General features: G+C 41.9%; 1 protein-coding gene across 4 annotated transcripts in view; it reads right to left on the minus strand.

Annotated features, from left to right (window-relative positions):
• The window catches only part of sytl5 (synaptotagmin-like 5), a 60,664-nt gene that overhangs the window by 17,088 nt on the left and 16,485 nt on the right, over window positions 1-27,091 (minus strand). For all 4 annotated transcript variants that reach the window (XM_050049126.1, XM_050049128.1, XM_050049125.1 and 1 more), the window contains 9 exons: window positions 13,963-14,320; window positions 13,655-13,870; window positions 11,844-11,956; window positions 11,623-11,740; window positions 10,296-10,439; window positions 7,373-7,481; window positions 7,137-7,266; window positions 3,491-3,591; window positions 82-177 (listed from right to left, as the gene is read on the minus strand). In XM_050049126.1, the coding sequence (XP_049905083.1) occupies window positions 82-177; window positions 3,491-3,591; window positions 7,137-7,266; window positions 7,373-7,481; window positions 10,296-10,439; window positions 11,623-11,740; window positions 11,844-11,956; window positions 13,655-13,870; window positions 13,963-14,081 (1,146 nt within the window). In that variant the 5' untranslated portion in view covers window positions 14,082-14,320. The remainder of the gene's footprint in view (window positions 1-81; window positions 178-3,490; window positions 3,592-7,136; window positions 7,267-7,372; window positions 7,482-10,295; window positions 10,440-11,622; window positions 11,741-11,843; window positions 11,957-13,654; window positions 13,871-13,962; window positions 14,321-27,091) is intronic.

Raw genomic sequence — 27,091 nt, forward strand, 5'->3', positions numbered from 1 at the left:
TGTCCTGTGTGAACATACAGGACTTCCCGGAATCTGCTTTTGATATTTTTGTGTTTGCACTGGCTTCAACATGGCTGTTACCGTTGACTGTGCGTTGCTGAGGCGTCGGCCTGCAGTCTTGCTGTGAGCCGACATCAGGGCATCGATGTCTTCCTCCGCATCCTCGTCAGAGAACTCCTGTGGAAGATGACAGCGTTCAGATTTAATCAAAAGGGAGATGGCATCTGGGAAGCTGGCCAAAGCATCTTTGTATCGTTTGCACAGTTTTCAACACAGCAGCTCCGTGTGGGCGGACGCCGCCAGCTTCCATAAATTCAACCAGACAAGTCAGGACAGAGTGTAGTAATTTGTTTACTCGTTTTTCACGCGCAAAAAATCACAATGTCATTGGGTTTACAGTAAACTTAAGAGCATGAATGGATGAGTATGTGTGAGTATATGTATGTGTGTGTGTGTGTGTCTGAGTGGCTGCGTTTGGAATGCTAATGAACACTCAGTAAACACAGAGACAAAGCAGCCCTATACTGACCATCAGATCCTTCACCTGTTTTCAGCCTACAGCTGTTTAGATGCTTGTCATGCTCTTTGAAGTGAGCTCTGAAGTGAAATTAACATTCAGGCCCACATCTGACGCATCAGTTCATCAGCCCACAGATCCTGAGCTCAACATAGACACACAGTATGTGTATGTATTTGTTTATACAAGCCATGGTCACTATTGTTCAAGAGAAGATTAAAGAGGTTCATAATTTAGTAAATCCCTGGTTATTTATAATGCACTTTCATGTTTAGATTGCCTCCCTAGATTGTTTCAAAGCAGCCTGGGAAAATTATTTAAGGGTTGCTATTTTGGAAGAGTCGTGGACAAAAGCCCAATTACTGGTACATTCTTTCTCAGTTTGGGCTAGACATGGACTTTTGCGATTCAAATTACTCTACAGACTTCACTTATCAAAACATCGGCTCTGTAAAATGTATCCTGGCACTGCCCAAGAGTCACAACATACTGGCAAAATATCTTTCAGTCGCTATAAGACATCCTAGGTCGACCTGTGGATCCTGATTCACTGACTGCACTCTTTGGTATTCAAGGTTTTGGTCTTCTTGTTAACCAGCTCCCAACATAACATGATATTATTTGTGTCCCCACTAGCATGTAAATTGGAAGCAAACACAGGCTCCTGCCCATTCTGCCCTCGCGAAGGATGTGATGCACCACCTGCATTAGGAGAAAATTAAACTCTCATTAAGAGGGTGTGAAAACAAATTCTACCAGATCTGGCAACCCGTTATAGACCACTTTAATAAAGATGCACTCAGTCTTTCCCCTAGCAGGCCTCGTTTAAATGACCCAAAACATGGTCAATCTGACATCCTTCTGAATCCTCCTAGTCCACCCTTTTTTTAATGATTTATTTATGTTCCTTTTTAAAATTGTTTTAAATAGAAGAATACATTTTGTCTGTAAATATCACATTTAACTTTTTCTATACATGTATGACAACCACCCTTTAGAGTATTTTTGATTTTTGACTTTTGATTTTTTCTACTTTGAAACCCCCCAAAAAAAGACTTGGAAAAAAGAAAACAGTATCTCCGGACAGTTCAGAGACCATAATTAGGGCCCCTCTTGAAAATGAAGGAATTATTATTAATTATTTTCCCCAATGATCCGACATTTCCCACATTTTGAGGGGCTTCACATACTCAAAAACTCATGAAAGTTTGCACACACATCACATCTGGTTGAATTATGTGTTTGCAAACTGTGGAAAAATGGTGCAAGAAGTAATAAGAAAAAAATCAAGTTTGTTATAAATTCTCGAGGAATTGCCCAGAGGAAAATTTTGCTGCTCACAATAGTCTTATCTCTGTGTCATCAGAAATAAATCAGCTTCCTGTTTGGAGATACTAAATTCAGATGTGTTTCTCCCAAAACCCCCCTTAGGAGCAAAAGAATAAATCAGCACGAGTTATTCTGCATGCTTATTGGCTTCTCAGAGGTTTGTAGGTATAAAAACAGATAAAATTTCTAATATTATGCAGGGTCATTTATAAGCATATCACGTTTTATTTTGCATCTTACTCTTACCTCAAGAGCTGATTATTTCAGACAAATAAATATATCTACAGCGAGAGGAAAAAGAGCATTTTAAGATCATAAATTAAAATCGGGCTGAGACTAAATGAGGGCTGCAGTATTTATCAGCAGCTGAATTTAGGAAGATCTCATATTGATGTTATATTGAGCTCAGTTATTTTTGTATCTTATCTTACTTTATAATGATGAAAACTGTCTGTGTGTGTGTCTGTGTGTCTGTTCCATGTTTTTCTCCTCACTGACTTGGTCAATCCATGTGAAATTTGGCACAGTGGTAGAGGGTCATGGGAGGATGCGAATGAAGCAATATTACATCAATTGGCCAAAGGGGGGCGCTACAGCAACCGATTGAAATTGCAAACTTTGAATGGGCATATCTCATGCCCCGTATGTCGTAGAGACGTGAAACTTTGCACAGAGATGCCTCTCCTAATGAGGAACAAATTTGCCTCAAGAACCCATACCTTCAGGTTATATAGATTTTCCGCCATTTTGAATTTTTTGAAAAACACTTAAAATCGATCTCTTCCTAGGAAGTTTGACCGATCTGCATGAAACTTGGTGAACATAATCTAGGGACCAATATCTAAAGTTCCCTCTTGGCAAAAGTTGGAAAACTTACTAAAACTGAGCTTCTATAAGGCAATGAATATTGCGGAGGGCGTGGCTCATCACATAAAGGTGTATAACATCTCAAGGGTTTGTAGGCATATGACCACACATAATCTGAGGGGACCCCTCCATTATTGACCCCATAAAACAAAATGGGGGCGCTAGAGAGCTAATTTCGCCACGTTGTCTATCGATTAATCTGCTGATTATTCTCTCGATTAACTGATACGTTCTTTTGGTCTATAAAATGTCAAAAAATGGTAAAAATATCAATCTGTGTTTCTCAAAGTCTAATATGGCATCGTCATATGTCTTGTTTTGTCCACAACAGTCTTGTTTTGTCATAGGGGAGTTAAGAAATGAGAAAATATTCACATTTAAGAAGCTGGAATCAGAGTTTTGACTTTTTTGTCTTAGAAAATTACACAGACTGATTCATTGACGATCAAATTAGCTGGTGATTAATTTAATAGTCGACAACTAACAAATTAATTAATAGAGCTTGATGATTAAATCAATGAAATGAGCTGTTTTATGTTGTGTCTATGTGTTATAGTGTGTGTAAGTGTGTGTATGAATATGTGTATGGACCCCAACAAGAACAGCCTGCACCTGCTTGTGCTGGTGCTAATTGGGATCCAACTAAAGAAAGACAGAAACAAGCTGTGTGCTTTTACTGTGATTTTGTTTCTATGGTGAATTTGTTGCAGAAATGTAATATGTGATCAGTGTGTGGAGACACAGCAGAAGGAAGGAAGAAGAAGAAGGAACGCTTACTGCTTCATTGAGCCCAGGGACCGAGCGGCTCCTGAGACTGAAGGCGTCGTCACTGGGTTCAGAACCAGGAGCTGACAGGTCCATCTCTGAGCGACTGTGATCTGGGAGGAGAAGGGGAGAGGGAGTGAGAAAAAAAATTGTTTCAGAGATGCTGTTTGAAGGGAGTGAGGGGCCGGAAGGCAAACACAGACACAACACAAGCAGACAGCGAGGGAGAAGGTAGAAACTAATGATTATCGCCACGTTGTCTGAGCACCATAAATGTTCTCTGGAATGATTTAAATGCAGACACTTCACCCCAAAATCAAAAATACATCTGTTTCCTCTTACCTGCAGTGCTATTTATCAGTCTAGATTGTTTTGGTGTGAGCTGCCAAGTGTAGATATCAGCCGTAAAGATGTCTGCCTCTTGAATATAATGAAACTAGATGGCACTCAGTTTGTGTGCCAAAACAATACATTTGAAAAACTCAACAGTAATGTCTCTTTCCAGAAATCATGACCGGCTTACTCAAGATAATCCACAGACGTTGTTGTGAGCAGTTTCTGGTTCCAACTCCCAAACTATACCCGCCAACCGTCTCACCACGCTGAAGCAAGCAGGCATCCAGCTCACCTAGCACCACTAATCCATCTTACATAACAACCGAGCAGAGGAGGAAGCCATTAATGTTTACGTCTTGCTCTGTCACGAGCCTTTCGTCCATAAGTAAATGTCCCAGAGGGCCTCACGAGAAATTGAGCTCCAAAAATGTTCAAATATGTATGTCATAAATTATAATATTACATATTTGCACTGCCAATATTGGGCCGGGGAAGTCTCAGACGTTTCCTGTGCATAGTTTTAATGATTAACATACTAGAACTAGAAAATATATTTGCGTTTTGTAATTCCAAAAACCACAAATCGGGTAGCCGTATCATCGTGAGCGTGCTGAATGTTGAGGAAGAGGGAGAAAAAGTGAAGCAGGCATTCGGAGGAGACAACGAGCTGGTCAGAGACAACTCTGCTGCTGTTTAGGAGGATGTTGGACCATGTGTTGAGGTTATAGAGAGGCGCTGACAACAGGAGGAGAAGCGCAGATACAAGATTGGATGTTTGTAAAGACTGATATTGTCGTGTTGCTGCTGTGGACTCAGGCCTACTTGGCTGATAACCTTGACCTATTGTTGAAATATTTCCTACATTAATGAGTTTCATATTCTGTTTACTGATTAGGGGGGCACTCTTTTTACTATTTGTTTCTGTCCATTGTTGTGGGGGGTTCTAAATTCATGTTGCTGTGGCACATTGTGAAGAGAGGGTCTCCAATAGCCCCAGAGCCTGTAGTATACCAAACAAAATTTAAACACAACACTTGTTCTTGCTCCAATGTTTCACAGGTTTAATTTAAAGATCTAAGACTTCTTTTCAAGCACTCAATAGATATATCTGTGTCAAATTTTGGTCACAATTTTGTAAAACTTAATGTCAGTGAGCACTTCTCCTTTTCCAAGATTATCTATCCACCTGACAGATGTGGCTTATCAAGATTCTGATGAAACAGCATGATTTCTACAAAGGTGTTCCCTGTTCCTTGGGATAGTCAGAATAAAAATGGCCGCTCTAAAACATGCAGCACATTGCCACAGCTTTGAGGGAGTATGTCATGAGCATGGCGAGTACAGGAATGTCCACCAGAGCTGTTGCCCGTGAACATAATGTTCATTTCACCACCATAACCATCCCCAAAGCCATTTCCGTGAATTTGGCAGTACATCCAAGCGGCCTCACAACTGCAGATTACTTGTAACCACACCCGCTAAAGACCTGCACATCCAGAGTCTTCACCTGCAAGATCATCTGAGACTGTGTGGGGAAAAAATGTAGACCATATTCATGTTTTTTGGGGTTGTAAGAAAATGTACAAATACTGGAATGATGTATGGCCTGAACTTAAGGCAATATTGGGATATGCAATACCAAACACATGGGAGGTTTTATACCTAAGCAACCTGGCAAGACAAGCTGTTCAACGTAAGGATCAATACTTAATCAAAATCCTTTTAGCAGCAGCGAAGAAGACTATTACCGGGAAATAGCACAAAGAGGATCCTCCTTCTTTAAGTGGCTGGAAAGACATTGTTGAGGAGATATATGACATGGAAAGACTCATTTACTGAGACTCCAAAAATCAGAAGTCACAGGAAAATGGACCAGATGGACTGAATACAAGGCACACTGCTGAGACACCACCTAAATCTCTTGATGGACATGGCAAACGTGTTTTAGGTGACCACTAGGATGAGTACTGTGATGCCATATAATTGTAATATACCTCAGCGACACTCACAGTTTTGTTTTACTTTTGTATGTTTATTTGGGGAAAACAAATTGTTAAAAAAGCAATAAAATTTAACTTAAAAAAAAAAGATGTGCATGAAAAAAGTCTTAGATCTTTAACTTAAACCTGTGAAAAGAAGGAGCAAAAACAAAAATGGTGCTTTTAATTTTTGTTTTGTTTTCAAATTACTAGACAAATTAAGAGATATCTGGTTATGATACACAACTAAATCTAAGATTTAAAAGGTTTGGTATGTTTTCACTGGTAATTTAAGGATTCATTTGTGGTATTTTAAGGGACTCTTAGTTTGTTGGACATGCTAACGATACCGGTTTATGTAAGTTTAATCCATTCCCTACACTTATGCTCGTGATTTTGGTTTTAAAAAGACTGTTTGTGAACAGATTTAAACAAATGAGATGTTACTTGTAAAACTTTAGAGCTGGAAGGCATACTTTTGAAATTTAGTGATAGCCAGCATAGCAGTAAGCAAATAATCACCACTTGGCTCTTGCTCGTTCTTAACAGACATGAGATTGATCTTTTCATCGAGCAGGTTTATGTACAATACATTCACATGCAAAAAGAGGAAAGTAAAGTTAGATTTTGACATTGATTAAATGTGGAAATAAGCTGGCAAAACTGCAGGAGGCAGCTTTAACTCTTTGTCTGAGACTTTAGAACAGTGAGTATCAGAGCATGAAGATCTGACGACTCCTCCAGGGACAAACTGTATCTTCAGAGCACATATAGTCAGGCACAAGTCTATGAATAAAATTATAGAAGAGTACGAGGATGTTAAAAATCTATCTTAAAACTGGAGATACAATGTCATCTTCAGTATAAAAAAACTGCATATCGAGTGGAGCTCCTCACTCAGCAGCTCTTTTCGAGCTAACGACACTAATCGGAGCCATCTTAAAAAGCTTGACACACTTCTTAGCTGCTGTTACTAGAGGAGATAAAGGGTCTGACACCGAGAGAGACAAAGTGGAGGAGTTTATACTTAAAAAAAGGAGGAGAGCAGACAGTGACGGGGGTGTGAGTTAATAGTGTGGTTTGTGAAGACGTGACATCGGCTGCTGATCGAAGGGGAATTTTGTCCTTTACTGTACGAGGCGCTGAGCTGGAGAGTATTTTTGCACAGCTCAGGTTGTCTAACATCACCTTTGATATAATGCTGCTGCTGCCAACACATCCTGAAACTGTGATTCAGGTATTGAAATGTTTGTGCGTGAGCTGTGAAGCTGCGAGACAACAGCAGGAGTCACGTCGCTCCAAGGTGAAGCAACAAAAAACATAACAAGAGGTGTGGGTTGTACCTGATGAAACTGAGGCCCTAGACACAGAAATAGTTGGGGCGCCCGAGTCCGTCCTGTGATGGCCGGGAGCTTTTTTCTCAGGTGCACTGTCACTGGAGTGTACACTGGCAACGCTCTCCGCTCCGTCAGGCTGTGAGTAAACACAAATCCAACGCACCCACACTGTTAAAATAACAATATAATCTGCATAGCCCAGTGTGTCTCCGTGCGTGTGTTGGTGTGTATTCATTGCTGACCCTGATCCTCCGGTTGTCGCTGGAAGTGGAGGTTCTGTCCGGAGTTTGGGTACGCAGGTTGTTGGGTACCGTGGGCATCCCAGAGGACTCCAAGGCCACCGCACCGCCCCTGAAAACCAGCGAGAAACCAGTCATCAACATGTATTTAACACCCGTGACATTCATTTAGTCTTTCAGCATCAATCAGTTAAAGTCTAGTAGGTGTGTAACACTTGTGGGAAGCAGCCTCAGGCTCTTTGACTGCATGAATAACTCTAATATAAACAGGCTGAGCTTTTAATAACTGTCACCGCCACCGCACTTAATTTTTCCCTAATGTTTATTTCTTTTTTAGTCACTGAAATGTTTTACCTTGATGCCTGAAAATGTTCCCTTTATAAACATAAGTTGTGAGTAAGTTTTAACCTAGATTCCTAAACACTCAAAATGACAGACTCCATTCACATGTTGAGGTTTTACACTGTAGATCCCAGAGGTGGGGACTCGAGTCACATGACTTGGACTTGGGTCATTGGTAGCTTTGTTTGGTTATTTTATTTGGTGTTTGCTTTATTGGCAGTGCAATGAATGTCTTGTGGTTTGGGCAGGTGGTAGGAGGCAGGGTCAGCGCTGACGTCACACTTGGGGGTTGGTGGTATTGTCTCATTAGCCACTATTAGTCGTACCTGGAGGGAGAGCTGGGGAGGCCTTTGAGCTGAGTGGGCACGCCACGAGGGAGACGCCGGAGGCAAGATGTTCTGAAGACAAAATAGACTGAGAGAGCATTCGCCACACCACAATTATTCATGTAAATACACATTCACTCTGAACAACCACGGAGAAGAGCAAGCTGGCCAGCTGACCGGTCCGATGGTTCGGCAATCTAGTGGAGTCGTCTGGTCTGAGCGAGCTGGTCGCGAGGAGCAAGAGCGATGGCCCGGCAGTAAGTCACACCCCTCAGTCCAGGCACATTTCTCACGTCTAATGCAACACGTAGGGAGAGGCATTAAGTTACGGGATGGCTAGCCTTGGTGGATTCGGTCTCACGAGCCTGGTTTAGCAGCGTAACACTCGTGAAAATCAAGAGACTTCAACGCAACTCGGACATTAACATCAGTGACTTGTGACATCAGTTGGACTTGAGCAATTTGACGTGCCGTAAATCAATGTATTTCCCTTTATTTGCTGAATCGACTCACATCAATGCTTTTCATTACCTAGCAATAAGACACTTAACTCCCTTGATCAACTTTGTTTGAACAATCCAACAGCGTCCAATCAAACTGCAGGAGAGAGACAAAAGAGCTAACTAGGGTCAAGGTCAACAAAAAAACAAACTGCAATATGTAAAAGAGACATACCAAGTTCCAACTTTGTTTGACGTTTGAAGTTGCATAAAGAACTTAAGTTAAGGCTAACATTAAGACAGAGAGCTTAGCTACAAACATTTCTCTGTTGTTAATATGGTATTACATTTGGTAAAGAGCATATTATGAATTGTTAGGGACTCAAAACTAAAAGTTTAGGTCTGGGGACTTGAGCTGCAACTTGTTAAACTTGCCCGTCTTGACACAGGACTTGTGTTTCCGGCTCACCCTTTCTTCCCCTCTAAGGGCGGTGGCCTTGTGGGTAACCTGTGAGGGTGTGACATGTGCTTTGTGTGTATGTGGAGGGAAGCAGCTCTCTTGGGGTGTCATGGTGAAGACGCAGGCGGCAAATAGTGATGACAGTCAGCATAATTAAGTGTCTAGATGAGCTCAGGGCTGTTCGACCCCATGAGAAGGCCATGTTTGTTGTTTTGTGGTGAAGACTGCAATAAAGCCATTGTTGGTGAACGGCACCTGAACGCCTCGCCATCCTTCCCTCTGCAGAGTGGTCCGGACCGCAAGAAGCTGGCTACCAGCTAATAACGAGCCAAGCTAAAATTAATGTTAATAAGCCAGTGTGTTCCCAACTACGATTCAGAGCTGGTAAGGTGTCACTGAGAAAGAGATAACACTTGTGACTTGAACAGTGACTTGGTCCCACCTCTGGTAGATACTGACACAAGGCTGCACCAGTGCTCAGAGAATGATTATCTAAGACTATCTGAAACGTTTTTTTAGAGCTCATAACAGCTTCAAAAACTGTTAGCGTGAACTCTTATGAAGCTATTACATGATTGTACACGTTCTATTCATTTAGTCATACGTCACGCTGTGAACTTTTGCACCTTCTGCACTAAACTACCTACTTCTAAATCTGTTCAGTTCTTTCATTTTATTACAGATCTACTGTGCATATTTCTTTGTATCTTTTTAGATTTTTATTCTATTTTTTTCTATTCCACATTTATGTTTATTGAATTTTGTAGTACTTCTTTTTATTTCTATTTCCTCTTACTATGTTTAGTGTTATGCACCAATACACCAAAGCAACTCCTTGAATGTGAAAACCTATTCCACAATTAACTGGATTCTGATTCTGATATTAAGAAAGTTTAATTTTTGCATTTTCCGTTCTTGTTTTCATTTATTCCTCAGTGGATCTTTGTGTAACTGCCCTCCCTGAAGACACAGTCTAATTATGGTTTGATCTTTAATCGTATTTCTCACAGGAAATTCGAGGGAAGTAAAGATTCCTAGTTTCCTTAATTTTGAGACTACTTTTCCTCACTTACCTCACTTCCTCCCCTCCTTTCCTCAGCACTGATTGGTTCCTTTCACTCTTTGTTCACTCATTAACCTGACTGGGTTCACCACTAGCACCATTTTACTCATTCTTACTTCACCATCACATGGGGCGGTTTTTAATTTTGTACCCATGAGTGTTTGCTCCCCCCTTTAGATTTAACTACAGGTTCTTCAGTTTGAAAATAACTGATGGCTGATGCATTCCGACTGATGCCCTGATAGCCTCCTCCTCCTTAACATGTGTTCACAGTTTACGTGGCGTGGACGGATACCTGCTTGAACGTGGACTCGGAGCAGAGTGAACGCTTCGTACGCTCTGAGCATCTCCATCTGAAGCAGATTTGGCACTGGCACTGTCGACTCCGTTGTCCTGCTTCAGGTTCGAGCGGTTGCCTCTTTTGTCCAGCTTCATCCTTCTACACACACACACACACACACACACACACACACACACACACACACACACACACAGTCTGTTATCTACAGAGCGCTGGAGATATTCAGTCACATCCATTATTGCAGAGTTATTATTACACTGTCTCTCTCTGCTTTATCAAGATCATCTTAACACCACAGTTTACATCCTGCAGAAGGAAATCTAATTAGGGACCTGGGTACATCGCTGTATTGCCATTATTCTGATTAATTATTTCCACTAAGTAGGTTGTTTTCTGTCCCGTTTGTTTCTATTTTTGTTTGTTAGCAGCAGGATATTAGTTTGGAGGATGTTAGGGAAGTCTCCACAGTGACTTTAGTGGAATATGTCAACGTCTATTGAATGGATTGGCACACAACTTGGTAAAAGACACTCATGTTCCCCAGAGGATGAACCCTACTGACTGTCGTGATCCTCTGACTTTTCCTCTAGAGCCACCATGAGGTTGATATATATATTTTTGGGGGCTTTTTGCCTTTATTTGATAGGACAGATGTAGTGTGAAAGGGGGAGAGTGAGTGGGGACGACATGCATTAAGGGGCCGTGAGCTGGAATCAAACCCACAGCTGCTGTGGCGAGGACATAGTCTCTTGTACATGGGACACCGGCTCTATAAGGTGAGCTAGTGGACATTACTTCAGTGAGATGCTTCGCCAACTTTCTGATGGATTCCCATTAAAATTTGGTTCAAGTATCTGTTTTCGTGAGAGAATGAATGAAGTCACCACGATGATAAAATCATTGCAGCTTCGTGTTATTCCGAAGTTTTCTGTCTGCATGGCTCCTTTGTCTGAATCACTGTGATGCCTTCAGGAACCATTAGAGTGCAGCTAAGATGAGGGGCAATGCTATCCGGCAAAATCCAATTACCGCTGTGCTGCTTTGCCAAATGTATTTGAAAATGCATTCAGATTCTCAGTGAAATCAAATGAGCATCCACCTGATATTTTCTAAAGCATTTGTGCTGAGGCAAGTCCTCATCGCACTGCAGGTTTCTTTCAAATGTGATTTGAGATAATGTTATCTGCTCTCTGCTTACTGCATATCCTGCGTACCTCATGTTTTCATGTTGTGTAATTCACTGAGTAAATGCTCTAATATTCAGAACAATTATGTGTGTGCATGGACATGAATTTTGCTGCTCTGTTTATCCACTACTTACCCTTTCCTCCGGGCACCGTCCACAATGTTGAGCACTGCACTTCTTTTGGATCTCGGTGTGTCAGGTATCTCAGACTCTGAGGCGGCTGACAAGTTCTCTGTCGACTTTGAGTGTGTGACTGGTGATCAGAAACAAGATCAAGAATAAAATCAGCAAATATCCTACGTGTCTCAACCTCATCTTTATGGTTTGGGTGACAGAAAATTAAAGGTAGAACCCACTGATCGGGCTGTTCATAATTGTCTGTTTGATCACGTCACCGCTCGGCACTCCCTGCTCAAAGCGCTTGGACCGCTCCTCCAGGAACCACTCTCCTGTTACCACCTTCAGCTCCCTGCAAACACACCGGCCACCTATTAATGGCACATCAACACCTCAACATACAAGTTTAAATAAAAAAAATCCTCCTGAACTCTTAGATACCATCAGTCAGTCAGTTATTTTGTGATGACAGAATGTCTGCAGGGTTCGCAAAGCTAAATTTAAGACCTCTTTAATATCACATAGAATACAATTTCACAGTCAAATGCAAGATATATGGAAAACCAGTGGGGATGATAAGCAAAGAACTATTTAACATGTGCATAAAGGTATTGAACTCACATTACTGCCAGTGCGTCACAGCTGGATCTGAATAATCAGTAGAAAATGGATGGATGGATTAAGGGACTGTTCTTTATTTATCAGAGGAGAGGGTGGCTGGGTTTTTTTTTTTACCCTCCCTGAAGTTACAAATATTTTTCCTTGAGCCTCCCTGTGAGTGACTAGCAGAAAATGAAAAAGTTAAAAGACGAAATCCTGGAGTTGAAAAAACCCTCGATTTTTCACTTTTGTCATGGATGCTGATTAGTTAGCGCAAAGACTTTACTTTTGGCCAAATGTGAAATGCGGTGAAGAATAAAGTGATCAGTATTTTAAGTTCAGATTAGTATTTGTACAAATGATGTTTCTAAAGACCGTCGGAAGTTTGAAAATCCAATGGAAATTTCAGTTAATATAGTTTCTGGCTATGATCAGTGGTGTCATTTTTTTTTAAAGAAAACAGTCCCTACCCAATAAAATAAAATAAAAAATACTAATAATAATTTCCACATATTCACTTTACATACAGTACACTCTGTATGCTATGAGGTCTGAAACAATAGTACTGGGGAATTTATCTATTTTACAAAAACATTTTATAACTAATATTACTGCCCACTGCAGGCTACAAAAACATTCAAGACCTCTGTAAATAAACTTTACCTCAGGCTTTATCTTAAGTAAACTTCAAAAACAATGTGTGTTACGACTTTTCAGGACCTGTAGATACCCTGGAATAAGAGTGATTGGTGAATCTACTTTTTCTACTTATCTTGAGTTTCAGTCAGTGATTTTTTGTTTGTGAACTTTAGCTGTGGGCTACACGTGTAGGTGGACGGAGGATAAACATTTGCATACTATAAGCAAGAGAGCAAGAGTTGAGAAAAGTTTTACTTCTTACACTAACTCAAAACATCTTGTGGTCACAGTGTGATAAATCATGCTGGCGGCAGTGGAGAAGTTTGTATCTCTTTTTAATTGTGTGAATGTTGTTTACCTCTGGTCTTCCAGTTTCATAGATATCAGTATCGCTTTAGCTTTAAAACTTAGCAAGGTACAGCCTCTTAAAGATGGGAATGTCGGCCACAAAAAAAAAAAAAAAAAAAATCTAAATTAGCATCCCTATTTGATATAGTTTTGCTGTTGTTAAACGTGGACCTGTTTTACTCAATTCATCACGAATTTTCTCAGTTTTTGGATCCTTTGTTCACCTTGGGGGTATGCAAGAAACAAAGTTTTCTTCAAAATCTCAACGTAACATGGGGTGAGTATTTGATATAAGTAGCTTATTCCTTTAAGCCCTGTAAGAGATGACAGCACTGAAACATCTGAAGCCTCGCAGACAAATGGAGACCAATATGGTGTCATTAACAAACTCATCAAACCATCTGGAGTGCACTGTCTGCTCAACAGTACGCTGGTTTGGTCCCTGCATGGCATCTACACTTACAAGATCTTGGCACAAACATTACATCTCCACTGCCGTGTTTTGGGAGTTGTAACGCGACAGTCGTTGCAGACGCGCAGCTGACACTCCTCGCAGAGATCTCCGCGGTCAAAGATGAGGCCCAAGCTCTTCAGGCAGCGAGCGCACTGTCGCTCCCCCAGCTCCTGGGGCCGACGGGAACCCTTTCGTTTGATCTCCAGCAGCTCATTCTTCAGCTTCCTGTAGGAGAGAAAGAAGAAAACATCAAGGGACATTAAGAAAACTCAGAGTGAGATGAAGGTGACTTCAAACGGTGATGCTGAAGTCCTCACCGTATCCTCTTCTCCTCTCGCTTCCTCAATTTCTCGTCTTTCTGCAGCACCTTCAGAATCATGTCTCTTTCATGTTCCAGCAGATAGGAGAGGTTCAGATCCTCCCCGACCTGCTCCATTGGTCCGTCAGTCTACACTCGGCCAATTATATCAGCCAAGCAGAGATGTTGCATGGAGGAAGTCAGAGAGAACTACATTATGCTGCAAAAAGCTCCTCTTCTCTGTAATCTTCTGCTAACGGTTGGGTTGTTGTGCTTTTGGCGCTGGCATAGTCTGAAGTTTGTCCCTCCAGTGTTTCCTCTTCTGATCCTCTGTTTCTTAGGTGAGCTGAGAAGACGTGATCTCTCTCTGAGTAAGCCTAGATGAGGTCACACAGACACAAGGGAAAGTCAGTAAAACATGGCTGACATTAATAACTTTTTTTTTAAAAAGTGTTGTCGATAAATGTCCTGGGTAAATTGCTTGGTTTTTTTTGGCCAGCGTAAAAAAACATTAATTAAAATAAGACAATGATTTACATTATTACAGGGGGAAGCACAAGTAATCGGTGGACATTTGACAGCTCTGGCAGCTTAACAACCTCCCAATTAGGCTCCAGGCCTGACATTCACAGCACAACACCAACATTTCCCAGGTTCTATTAGCAAAGCTCTATCTTTCCCTGAAACTCATGACAAGCCTTGTTCTAACTATCTGCACCTGCATACCAATGCACACAGATACATCACATTAATTTGGCGCTTTTGTACAAAGAGACATTTTAGCCATGCGAGTGCCGTGGCTCTAGGGACAGAAATATAAGTCTGTCAGTCCTTTAGGTAACTCAACAATTGTTGGATGGATTGCCAAGAAAGTTGCAGGGCTGGCATCGAATATTAGACTATAAGACTATTTGGATATTTGTTTGTGTGAAATTATAAATAAATGTAAACCTTTTTGATATAATTTTCAGGTGCTGGAGCCTATCCCAGCTTACATTGGGCAAGAGGCAGGGTACAAATTTTCAGGTGCTGGAGCCTATCCCAGCTTACATTGGGCAAGAGGCAGGGTACACCCTGGACAGGTCACCAGACTATCACAGGGCTGACACATAGAGACAGACAACCATTCATGCTCACATTCACACCTATGGACAATTTAGAGTCACCAATTAACCTGCATGTCTTTGGACTGTGGGAGGAAGCTGGCATACCTGGAGAAAACCCACACTGACACGGGGAGAGCATGCAATCTCCGCACAGAAGGGCGCCCCCATCCTGGGGTTCGAAGCAGGAACCCTGTTGCTGTGAGGCAACAGTTTCAACCACTGTTCTACTGTGCCACCCAACCATTTAATCATGAGACAGTAATTTGTGCATAACCCACATTACTGGGAAGGTTGCAATCCCATGACGAAAGCGTTGATGGGAGTAAAGAAGTAAGTAGTATAACAGGACTTTCCCCCAGGAGACCAGTGTTTGTGTCCTGTGTGAAACTAATGAACTTCTGAATCATTTTCAGGTATGTTGTCACGGTGTTTCCGAAATTTGGTACAGATATTCATGCCCCACAAGAATGACTTGTAATAACTTTAGTGATCCCTAACTGTTTATCCCCCAGCCAGCATTTGTATGTGGGGCCCTTGTGAGTAGTAAATGGGCTGAAAAATGGGCCCTATATGGGACTGTTCCATATTGGTCCCATGACATTGGCGCACATGGGGGGGGGTTAGCTCAAGTGGGCCCCAGATAAGATGCCCATTTTGGACCAATACCCACTTTGTACCCACGTAGCCCCAGCATGACCCATGTGGGGCCCACTAGGGCAGATCCACCCATGTGGGCAAGTGGTATGGGGCCAATATGGAACACATAGTCAATCTAATATAGGGCCAATTTTACAACCCATTTACTACCCACATGACCCCACATACAAATGTTGGCTGGGCCAGTGCCACAATTTCAATTTGTCTAATGCTTTAGTTTATGACTCAATACTTGCATGCTAAAGGCTGATTTATGGTAGGGCGCTTGACTCTTTTGAGGAGTGTTGCTTGATAGAAATTCATGGGCAGTGCAATGTTTTCAATTCATGCTTCGGCATAGGGTTTTATTCGTCTCCACTCTAAAATAAGGGCATGAACATTCCCAGCTAAACATCAGCATTTTAGCATTTAGCTGACACACTACCGTACCACCGGCCTCACAGAACTGCTACCATAGCTGTAGACTCCTGTATCCCAGCTGTCCAGACACACACATCATGTGCAGTTTGGCATTCAGTATCTAACTAAAAAACACTGTGACATATAGACAAGAGGAGCCAGAAATCAAACCACCATCTGTATGAGTAATGGCTCTATAACATGAACTATGGCTGCCCTGATTTTGATAAATAGTCCATAGGGAACAGTGTGAAGCAGTAAAAATGTCACTCCTGCTGAAGCCATGCTATGGATCTGCCAAGTGTCTCTGATTTTCTCTGATGCCACTGTTACTCAGAGAAATGATTTGATTTGAATGCTATACATGAACTCACAGACACAATTCTCAGTCTAGCTGCAGTGCCTGATCAAGTGAACTGCCGCCAATAACCTGATTTGCAAAAGAATGGTTTTCAACCGTGAAGATCAGAAACTCATAGACCGTATCTGAGGTTATATGACACACCGAGGAGACAGACAGCATTCTGCCAGTGCTTGTGTAAATGAAGTTGGGAAATGAAAATTGAATGGAGTGGAGGGATCTGCATAAGCCCACCCCAGCCTCCTTCACTCTTTATTCATTGCAGTCTCTTTCATCCACGGTCTTTCTTCTCTCGCCTCTTCCCTTCACTTTACATGAATTAGCACTAATGAACCGGCAGACATCATCTCAGATTCGTTTGCAACCAAAGGCACATCATGACATCAGTGATTATAGCATTTTAAGCTGAGCTGCAGCTGCATTGTTGCCAATGAATAGCTTTTTCTTTCACCTTTAAGATGTGAAGTGGGGATTCAATGGGTAGAAATAATAACGATTTACAGACACCTTTGCATTGGAAAGACTCAAGCTGATGAATACGAATATGGATGGTCAATTATTCACTGACTGTGGCTCCTCTTGGAGTTTAAAGCGATGCTAGCAGCTCTGTCAAGCTGTATCTAGGCACACTGGTTTCCACTGTGAAAAGTTGTGGATGGTACCAATGGAACCGTTCCATATCGTCCCCATTTTTGGTCCCCCCTCTGTTGGGGTACCTAGCACACAGATCAGATACTAAAAAGTGGAGCTGTGAACACTGCAGTCAGATTGGTCAGTAGAGGACAGTCACTCTGCTCAGGGCTGAGTTGTGGCTGGTTTTGAGGCTCATGTAACCACTGTTCAAACTGTTTGGAGGAAACAGGGCTTTAGTTACAGTGTGGGCTCCACGCTAATGCCGACAGCTGGACAGACCATCACAAAGGGGCGGGACTTCTATGTGGCAGTTGAATCATTCATAGTAATGAACAGGGCCGTGCTGCCAATGCTGTATCGATTGTTGTTTATACATCCATGGTTGCTCCTGGCAGCTCGGTGTAATGAGCATTTTTTCCTACTTTCTTTCTCTCTGACTCGCTGAGCTCTTGCTCCAACTCACTATTTGAAATTCGTAAACACAATGAAGGACTGCCAGTTGTCCTCAGACAATCCATCTGTGTATCTGTGTGAGACAGAGCTACAGTCCAAGTGGTCAACTGAGCCACTTCTGCAAACATTCAGAGAAGACAATATATCCTCTGAAATAAAACCAAGTCAGTGATCTGGGCTCTCAGTGGCCAGTTTATTAGGTACACCTATCTTAAACTGAAGCAGTCTAATAAAACCGTCCTGTACCACCTTACAAAAACAATTATGGTCAGAGATCATTTTGTCAAACTTGCGCTAAGATCTGGAACGAGATCCCACACTACATTAGAGCAATAACCTCTGTTACACATTTCAAAGACGTATTTAAACACTATCTGATGGATGTACCTATAACCACTGATTTAAATCCAATATCCCATTTTACTTACTTCACTTCAGTCCGCTACTCTGCATTGTCTGTGTAGCTGCCTGTGTTTTGTTGTTTTGCCTCTGTTGATTGTTTCTGTTTTTATTCTATATTGTAATGTGTTTTTGTTGCATAACAGGAACCTGCTGTAACTTCAGTTTGAACTGTAACACACCATGTTACTTTTAATTCCTTTCCTATATAAATAAATAAATGACATCTGTTATGGACAAATAGAGAAACTCATCTTGGTATGACGCAACCTCAAAAATGAGCATATACTGTAGTTGAATCAACACCTCTCCAGAATAATTTCAACAAAAATTAACACTATAACCTAAAGGTAGGAGCAGCACTTTGGGATTAGACTGCATTTGTTTTAGCTAAGTTAAATAAACTGTCAGGTAGTGGTGTATGTTAACAGGAAGTCAAAATGCAGATTATAACCACACAGAATATTCTGGCAGCCGAGCAACTGCGACACACGATACTCCTGACGACCTGGGCTGACTTGCACTGGGGTCAACAACATCAATAAAGCGAAACCAATATTTATTTGAGCTTCTACCATATTATAGTCGTGCTGTGAGAGCACAACAGTGTCTCAGAGTTTGAATTGTGTGCTGCAGTAGGCGTGTGTCCTGAACAGCCCTCCCTGTGTACACATTCCTGCTGCTGCTCTCTCTGCCCTGAGTAAACACGAGTCAGGAGACAGTTAAACTTTGGCTTCTGAGCAGAGGAAACGCACTCACTTCTCAGCTCTGCACTTATAACGTAGCTCTGAGGAACGCACAGGTGACTCACTGTGCTGTAACAGTGCAGGGGAGGATTTCATCTTTTCCACAATGTATGTCGTTCAAACACATAATGGATGGTTTGTCACTGAGTCTGCGCTCCACCAGGCGACATCTGGCCACAAAGCCACAGTGTGGTCTACTTGGTGTTTTGTAACTCTGTGTGGCCTTTTACCACCAGTCAGTCTGGAGTTTCCTGCAGGTGGCCGGGCTTATAGACAGCAAAATCAATCTGCCAATTAAAGACCACAGGTGTGCTGGGAGCAGCTGGGCTCCAGTTGGCAGAAAAGCAAAGTAGACATGGATGAAAAACGATTGGAAAATACATTAATTACTGAATATGCAGTGGGCGGACAGAGAGTTGAGTTTGATGTCACATGATGCCCTCAGAGCATCTTTAATACTTCCATTTCCATCCTGGAGTGTGTGAAACTCAATACTAGACTGTAATGATAAGGACAACCTAAATGTAAATAGTTTTATAGGGCGTAACAGCATAAGGTGACTCATTTTATTTTATGTTCTGACGTTGCAAAAAGGTTCCAGTTTGTACACCGGGTTATGTGTGGCTTTGGATGAAGCGCTCTGCAAATAGCAGACCTGTGAGGCTTTTAAACACAAGTCTGTTGATATTTGATGTTTTCTTTATCGTCAACCAACAATGAATTGATCCCACTAGCAAATATTGCGTGTGCAGCCAAAGCCTGATTTATCTAATTCCTCTTTTATAGACCTCTAAAAACTATTAAAAACACATCAATGAGCCTCATTGTTGCACTGGGTGACATGTTCCTTCATTACAGGCAACAAGGGCACAGTAGTTTATTATGAGTCAATCCCACAAACACCATCCTGCTGCTGTGAATACTCTCCAGAGCATCACATCTGTGGCTGAGTCCCAATTGCAATTTTTATTCCTGTTTGTGTACGGTTCGATAAAAACTACAGGGCCAAGCTGCTTAAAGGAATATTTCAACCCCCAGAATGATCGTTTCTATATTACTCACTTAACCCGTGTCACCTTGTAGAGAAAGAATGTTTGAATTTGCCAAAGTTGGCAATAACATGAACAAACTACAGATTGAAGCAGTGGTAGACCAGCAGCTCCCGTGTTCAGTGAGGTAAAATGACTGTTTTTGTAAATGGAGTCTGGCTTTGAAGAGAGCTTAGTTTCACTTCTTTTTTGTTAGCTTTTTTTGTTGGTGTTGTTGACTTTATTGACATGACAGTGGGAGAGAGAGGGGAAATAACCTCCCAGATGATGCTGGACAAACCTCGACCACTTTTATTTTATTATTTATATACTTTATTAATCCCCCTGAGGGGAAATTCAATTTTTTCACTCTTGCTGTCAATTACACACAGGTCCGAAAGACACACATGCACAAACTGGACCTATACATGCACAAAGTGGAGAGATGTCAGAGTGAGGGGGCTGCCTTGGTCAGGCGCCCCGAGCGGTTGGGGTGTTCAGTGCCTTGACTGCAACCATATTTTAAAACTCAGTTTAAAATCATTTTAAAAATCGTTTTATCTTTGCATCTCTTGTCTGCACTTTTGCTCTTTTAATGGTGATTTTTCTTAAAAATTGTAAATCATTTAGTAATTAATTTTACCTTTTATATCTCTTTTTCTGTATCCTTTATTATGCTTTATCTTTTATTGTTTTGTAGCACTTTGGATTAGCTTTGTGTACGAAATGTGCTATACAAATAAAGCTGCCTTGCCTTGCCTCAGGTGAGCCAGAGGTCAACACAATAAGTTTCACTTTGACTTCAGTTTTAAATAATAAGGTTTTAGAGACCTGGATTATACTGCATGAGTTATGCAACAGATGTTCTGATATAGTTTTGCCGTTATTAAACATGAACCCCTATGACATCAGTTCATTTAGTTTTTGGAGTCTTCGTTTACCATAGCAACGTGATCCCATCCCTCTCATCGCTACTAATATGATGCTGAGGGCAGCCTATTGCATGTAGGGGTTGACAGTAAGAATGGGTCAGTGGTTAGGTTTCTGCAAAACCCTGGCTGAGTGCCATAAATGCCACAACCGATTATTTGATGGTCTCAAACACCACTCGCACCTCCACCCTCGCCCACCCTGAGGGGACTTTTATGCTCTTTCACCTACGTCTGTTTCCTTGAGCGTCTGATAATGATGCAGATGGGTTTACATTGGAGATGGTGGAGAGAGTCTAACACAGACACTGTACGGTGCCCCTGCCGTCATTAAAGAGACATCGGGTACACTTTTTTGATGGAGGTAGGAGACAGACAAAGTTTTCTTCACAAATTTAAGGTAACTCTGGGTGAGTGATCTATATACAAATGATCATGTTGTGAGTGAAGTATTCCTTTAAGAACTTTACTGAGCCTTTTTAAAATATACAACTACACTTGTGAGCCTTTTAACATATTTCAATTTCAATATAACTAATGGGCCTGTAGTTTAAAGCTAAAGACAAGTCAGAAAGTAATGAAAGTCTGATTAACACATTGTCTCTTTATAATATAAAGAATATCAAATAAAAATGCAGCTTGTGTCACAGACGTGTTAATTACCTCTGTGAACATTTCTGATGCCATTATATTGGTCTAGTGCTGCACTTTGGCGTCTCAGCATGACATGAAAATGTCTCCTTTGAGTAATTATCGCTGCTGTGATTTAAACAGCACATATGTCCTCTTAAGGTGTTCATTATGTCGTATTGCACTGACATTGTAATATAATACAAACACAATATGAGTAAAAGCAGTGATGATCAGAGCTCTTTACTGGAACTGCTGGGTTAACTGGAAGTCTTTGTGAATGTGATTTGGTAACTTGAGCATTAAGTTAGGAGGCAAATAGAGAAGTGTGCTCTTTCCTTTGCCTGTGTGTGTTTTCTCCGGTTTCCTCCTACACTCTAAAGACAGGTCCAGTTGACTGTGACTTTAAAATCAGCTGTGAATGTGAATAGTTGTGTGTATCTCTGTGATTGACTGGCGATCTGTCCACAGTGTACCCTGCCTCTCGCCACCCACAACCTTCTTAAGGTTAAGTGGGTAGAGCCATAAACTGTATAGGTTTTAAAAGTGAAGTCAGTGTGTGAAGTGCTTTAAACCTGCATTCTCCTTACATGATTTATTATCTCTGGAAACATTTTCCTAATGCGTTTCTGATCTCAATGGCTACTTTCAAGTCTTCTTCAATACAGCACAATGTTCATTTTGTAAATTATGGTTCCATTAAGAGTAAAGTAGACAATGCTTTAGGGCATGACTACCTTTTGACTGACAGATCTCTACCACAGTCACCTGTCAGTCAGGATATAGGCGTGGAAATATGTACGTTTAAATAGCTTTGAACTTGTCTTTGGGTGTTGTGTTATCATGTTCGGACTTTGACCGTGTTTTCAGGTCATGGAATTTGACCGTAACATTTTGGTAGCAAAAAATCTCTTGTTCAGTTTTCTGTTGTACTATAAGACACTCTAAGGTGTTGGCTGTTCATTTTGTTTTAGGGCACACTCCCACATTAGCAACATTAACACTGGCAAATATTTGCCTCCCGTTCACTTCCATTCAATGCGAGCAGAGGGGTGTACAAAACATTTACTTTCGGTGGCAAAGCAAATTTACATCTTCACTTTGCTTTGCATCACATTGCGTCAGGCAAGCTGCCCCACATGAGAGATGCTGCTGGGCTGGTGGTGATTCAGGACATTCATGGAACACAAGAAATGGAAAATGTTCTAATAACATCATATTTTGCGTTATTTAATTCAGTCCAATTCAATTTTATTTATAAAGCCCAATATCACAATTTGCCTCAGAGGGCTTTACAGCATACGACATCCCTCTGTCCCTGGACCCTCACAGCAGATAAGGAAAAACTCCCCAAAAACCCATTTAACAAGGGAAAAAAATGGTAGAAACCTCAGGAAAAGCAACTGAGGAGGGATCCCTCTTCCAGGACGGACAAAGTGACAAAGACAAAGACAACGTTTCCACGAATCAGTGGGTTATGTCACAGTGGCTACCTCCTCTTCTTTCATACAGTCATGGGTATAAATGATGGATGGATGGAGCCCTATAAACAACTCTATATTTTTCCCTGACTTCTCAACAACCCTGCAAACCGTCAGCTCATATTTCTCCCTCTTGTTGACTCTTAACTCCTGAACCTCAAAACGATCTCAGCTGAAGGGCAACAACATCTGATCGGTGCAGGAGCTCTGAATCTATCACACAAACCTGTCACTGTGTGTAAATGTGGTGACTAAACCTTCCAGTGAGAGAGTAAAAGTGGGATGAACGAGGTCGAGAGAACATTTTATGGCGGATTTTTTACAGAAAAGTGGGCCACCCACATACCCCCTTTAAACTGAAAATTCATCAGCTTCGACTTCAGCTTTACTCTCATTATTCCAGCGAGAGGCAGCGTGGAGGTTTTTTTGGCCTTAAAGATAGTGAATAAATCATACAGCAGCTCTTTCACCTTGTATCAGCAGATTCCTTGTCTCTTGGGAGGCTGAGGCTTTTCCAGATATTTTACCTTATCTAGCATGTTCGCTACCACACAGTGGTGACAGTGGTGTGAAGAGCAGCATGCCCACAACATTAATAAAGCATACAAATTGCCTGGTCCATGTAACATACAGCTAGACCAGTCTGTTAGCCTTCATTCTGTCTGATTTTCTCCGGGTTCAAAGCCCTTAACGCACCATGTCTTTCCTTTCCTTTGTTTTAATGTATAACCACTGAAATCCCCTGTGGTGAGGCACAGGATGTTGCACGTTTTCCTCCTGAATCATTAATGTGAGACGGCAGTAGACAGTGATGATGAGCGGCAGAGAGCGTCTCTGGTGACCATTAACCAGCAGGTCACTTCAGCTCTGCCAGACCTCCCTTTGCCTGCAGTCCGACTCCACGCACATTCACAGACAGAAAACATTAATTATTCATCAACAAAGGTCAATAATGACAGATCTCACAGCTGCTTACACCTGTGCCATGACACACACCAGAGAATATAACATATAGTTATATACTGCATCTCTCTGCTTTGGTATTTTCTGCTAAGAGAAGTCAGGGCTGTTTTCTGGACCCTAGCTACCTTAATCACCACCCAACATCCATGCATATCATGTGGGAGTTACCATAATTACCAGTTTACCACTGACTCATATTACATGCTCACTGCATCAACATTCAAGTCGTGATTACAACTGGGAACCTCAAATATGTTTGGTGCAATTATATGTTTTTTGCTAACAAATCCCAAAGACCAAAACCAACAAGCCAAGCAGGGAGTGAACAATGAGTTTGCCTAAAACAGCTGCCTACTGCTGAAAAAGCTGCTGGAGGTGAGACTGAACCAAAACAGAAACGTTGTGGGCTGTAAAACGAAAACAATGAGCTGATAGATGCAAATCTGCAATAATTACTTGTGGGCTTGCTGTTACAAGTGACACCCTTCACACTGCATATTTCATTTCATTGATTCTTTGTTATTATAAAAAACATTGAGTTTACAGCTGGGGTAGGTAGAAATCTGGAAAGGGCAAAATAAAAAATGCAGAATTTGAAAATACATGTACGGTTTCCCATACATTGATTTATTTAATAATATTTCAGTATACAGTAGCATACAGCTCATTCTCTCAGTCCCTCCTTGCAACACTTTCTCTCTCTCTCTCTATTCATCAGGCCACAAAAGAGACAAGAATTAGATAGCTAACGTTAGCCACCCAACCTCACTCCCCACCTCTGTGATCTACTTCCCTGGGAGAAAAGCAGGCAGCAGCTTGGGAGACAGCCCTTGGCAGATGTAGCAGCTCAAATTTGGTCAGCGCAACCGCCCAGCAGGCTGGTGGCCAGTGGCAGTGCCAGGTATGATCGGTGTAATAGCAGCAACAGAAAGTTTGCTAATCCGACAGGGAGTCAGGGGTGTCCAGTCCCCTGGTGCTGGGGTTTGCATTGGGTGGATTCAGGTTGCTGTGGCTGCTAGCTGGGGGTCTGTCTCAGGAGCTGCTGCCTGCTCTCATCCTGGCGAGGTGGTCTGTGGCGGTGTGGAGTGAGGTGGAGGACATACTGTGATTTGAGGCTCTTGCTAAACGTGGATTTCACACCACAGCTGTGAGTCTTTGGCTACTGATAGCAGAAGGCTAAATTATTTGCAACATTTTCTCACCATCTCTGAAACGCTTTGCCAATATTGACACATGTTTTATTTTGTTAATTGTCAGACTCTCCTTTAGACTCTCTTTTTGAAGTCCATATTGACATGTACTTTCCATGTCCACATATGACGTGCAAGATACCCAGGTTGGTTGTTGACGTTCTGGGACACCGTGTCACGTTCTGCCCGTTACATGCATTGTCTTGTCTCAGGAAATTTAACGTGTATACATAGTCTCTTTCAGAATAAACGCACTACGTCGGTACAACAACGTGAATTTACGTTTTTTTTTCCTTCAACAACAAACATATGGTTGGGTTTCGGCAACAAAAACATGTGGTAAGGTATAGGAAAAGGGTTTGTCTTTATACTCTTACGAAACACAAACGCTGCTTTCCCAGGTGAGGGTTGGTGTTTGTTGGACCCATCCACCACCCCACCCACCATACTTGGACTCTCACTGCCTTAATTTATATTCCTGTACCGCTGTGTTTTCCCCCTACGCAGCCAAGTGCCGTTAAACTATAACAGTGACCAGCTGTATATCATGCCGACGTTGAAGGATGGCTTTTTTTTGTCAGTGTCTGACACCACAAGTCATGTGGTACAGCCACAAGTGCCGTATTTCAACGAGTGAGATCGGGCTGAAATATTCCTTTTATTAATGACTTACTATCATTTATGTCCTGCAGACTCGATGGGTATGTATAAATAGACTACCAACCATTTTATACACTTGCCAAGTGAATTTTCCCAAACCTTGAAACTGTTCTTATTAATTGCTCAACTTTCACCCGAGAGAGCGGTGTTTATCGAACCCATCCACCACCCCTCCTGGCCGCCCAACTCTGACATTTGCCACCTTAACTTTCATCCTTGTGCATTAAACTATAATGGCAACTGGCCGCGTATCATGCTGACGTCACAGGATGCCTTATTTCATTGGTTTCTGACACTGCAAGTCACCACCCAAGCGCCGGATTTCGATGACGGGGTGAGACTGGGCTCTCTCTGCAGGACTCTTCACCATTGAAGTAGGCTTTCATCAAAGCCTAGTGAAGCCTTAGCATTTAATTGATTAAAGTGTTAAAATGAGTTGCTTTGGACTGCATTCATATGTCATCCTATGTCTACTTTGTTAATTTCTAGTGTTCTGAGGATAATTTCCTTTTATTTCAAAGATAAAACAATTCACTCTAGATTAATAACCCAAAGATGAGTCATCACCACCTTACTGCCATTTTTTTCAATATGTACCCATGAATTATTAAGGGGAAAAAGCAACCACTGCTTTTGCATTGCCCTCAGTGAAAGGAGGAATAACACAAGACAGCAGAACAAACTGGACTTTGAAGCCAGGCAGGGTGTTAAACAGCCTCCCTCCTTCATTCAAGCAGTAATTCCAGGGGGAAATATCACGACAATGACAGATGTAGCGATGATCAAAGCACAGCAGCACTCAGCAGACATAAAACTCAATTGCTTTTCTAAGTAAGAGGACGAGATGAAGCACAAAGCTCTTAAGATATATTTCTCCACATAAAACCCAAAGAGTCAGGCTCATCAGATTTACCAGCAGTGAGTCGACAACAGGCAACAGACTGAGAGCGCTCTTTATAAAGCAGCACGCACATAGCTTTGTGTATTTTACAACAAAGTGCTCTGAAGATTCTGACAAAGATCCATATGGTTGTTGGTGTGCCACAAAATGGTTTCCAGCTGGCACAGCTTATCTCAACTTAAAGGAAATGAAGCAAACAAGATTCATCCCACTCTATCTCAGCTGTGCATCTCTCTGCATGTAATCCACTTCCTGAGGTCGGATGTGGGAACTGTGCTCACAGCGAGGTGAAATCAATAGGCGGTCATCCTCTACACACAGAGCTGGAGATGAGACCTGGCATGGCTGGAGGAGACTGGAGAGGTTCCTGGCAAGAGACACCGCGATGGAGGAGGCAGCACGTTGAATGATACATGACATGTTTGTCCGAGTGGAAAGTATCCCTGGCTGTGTGTACTTTTCACTGAGTGGTGACCTTTCTGTCTGTCTCTCTCTTTTTCTGTCTCTTGGTTTGTCGCTCTCTGACACACACACACACACACACACACACACACACACACACACACACACACACACACACACACACACACACACACACACACACACAAAACA

The sequence above is a fragment of the Epinephelus moara genome, chromosome 7 (assembly GCF_006386435.1).
Source record: "Epinephelus moara isolate mb chromosome 7, YSFRI_EMoa_1.0, whole genome shotgun sequence".
In the NCBI taxonomy this organism is placed as follows: domain Eukaryota; kingdom Metazoa; phylum Chordata; class Actinopteri; order Perciformes; family Serranidae; genus Epinephelus; species Epinephelus moara.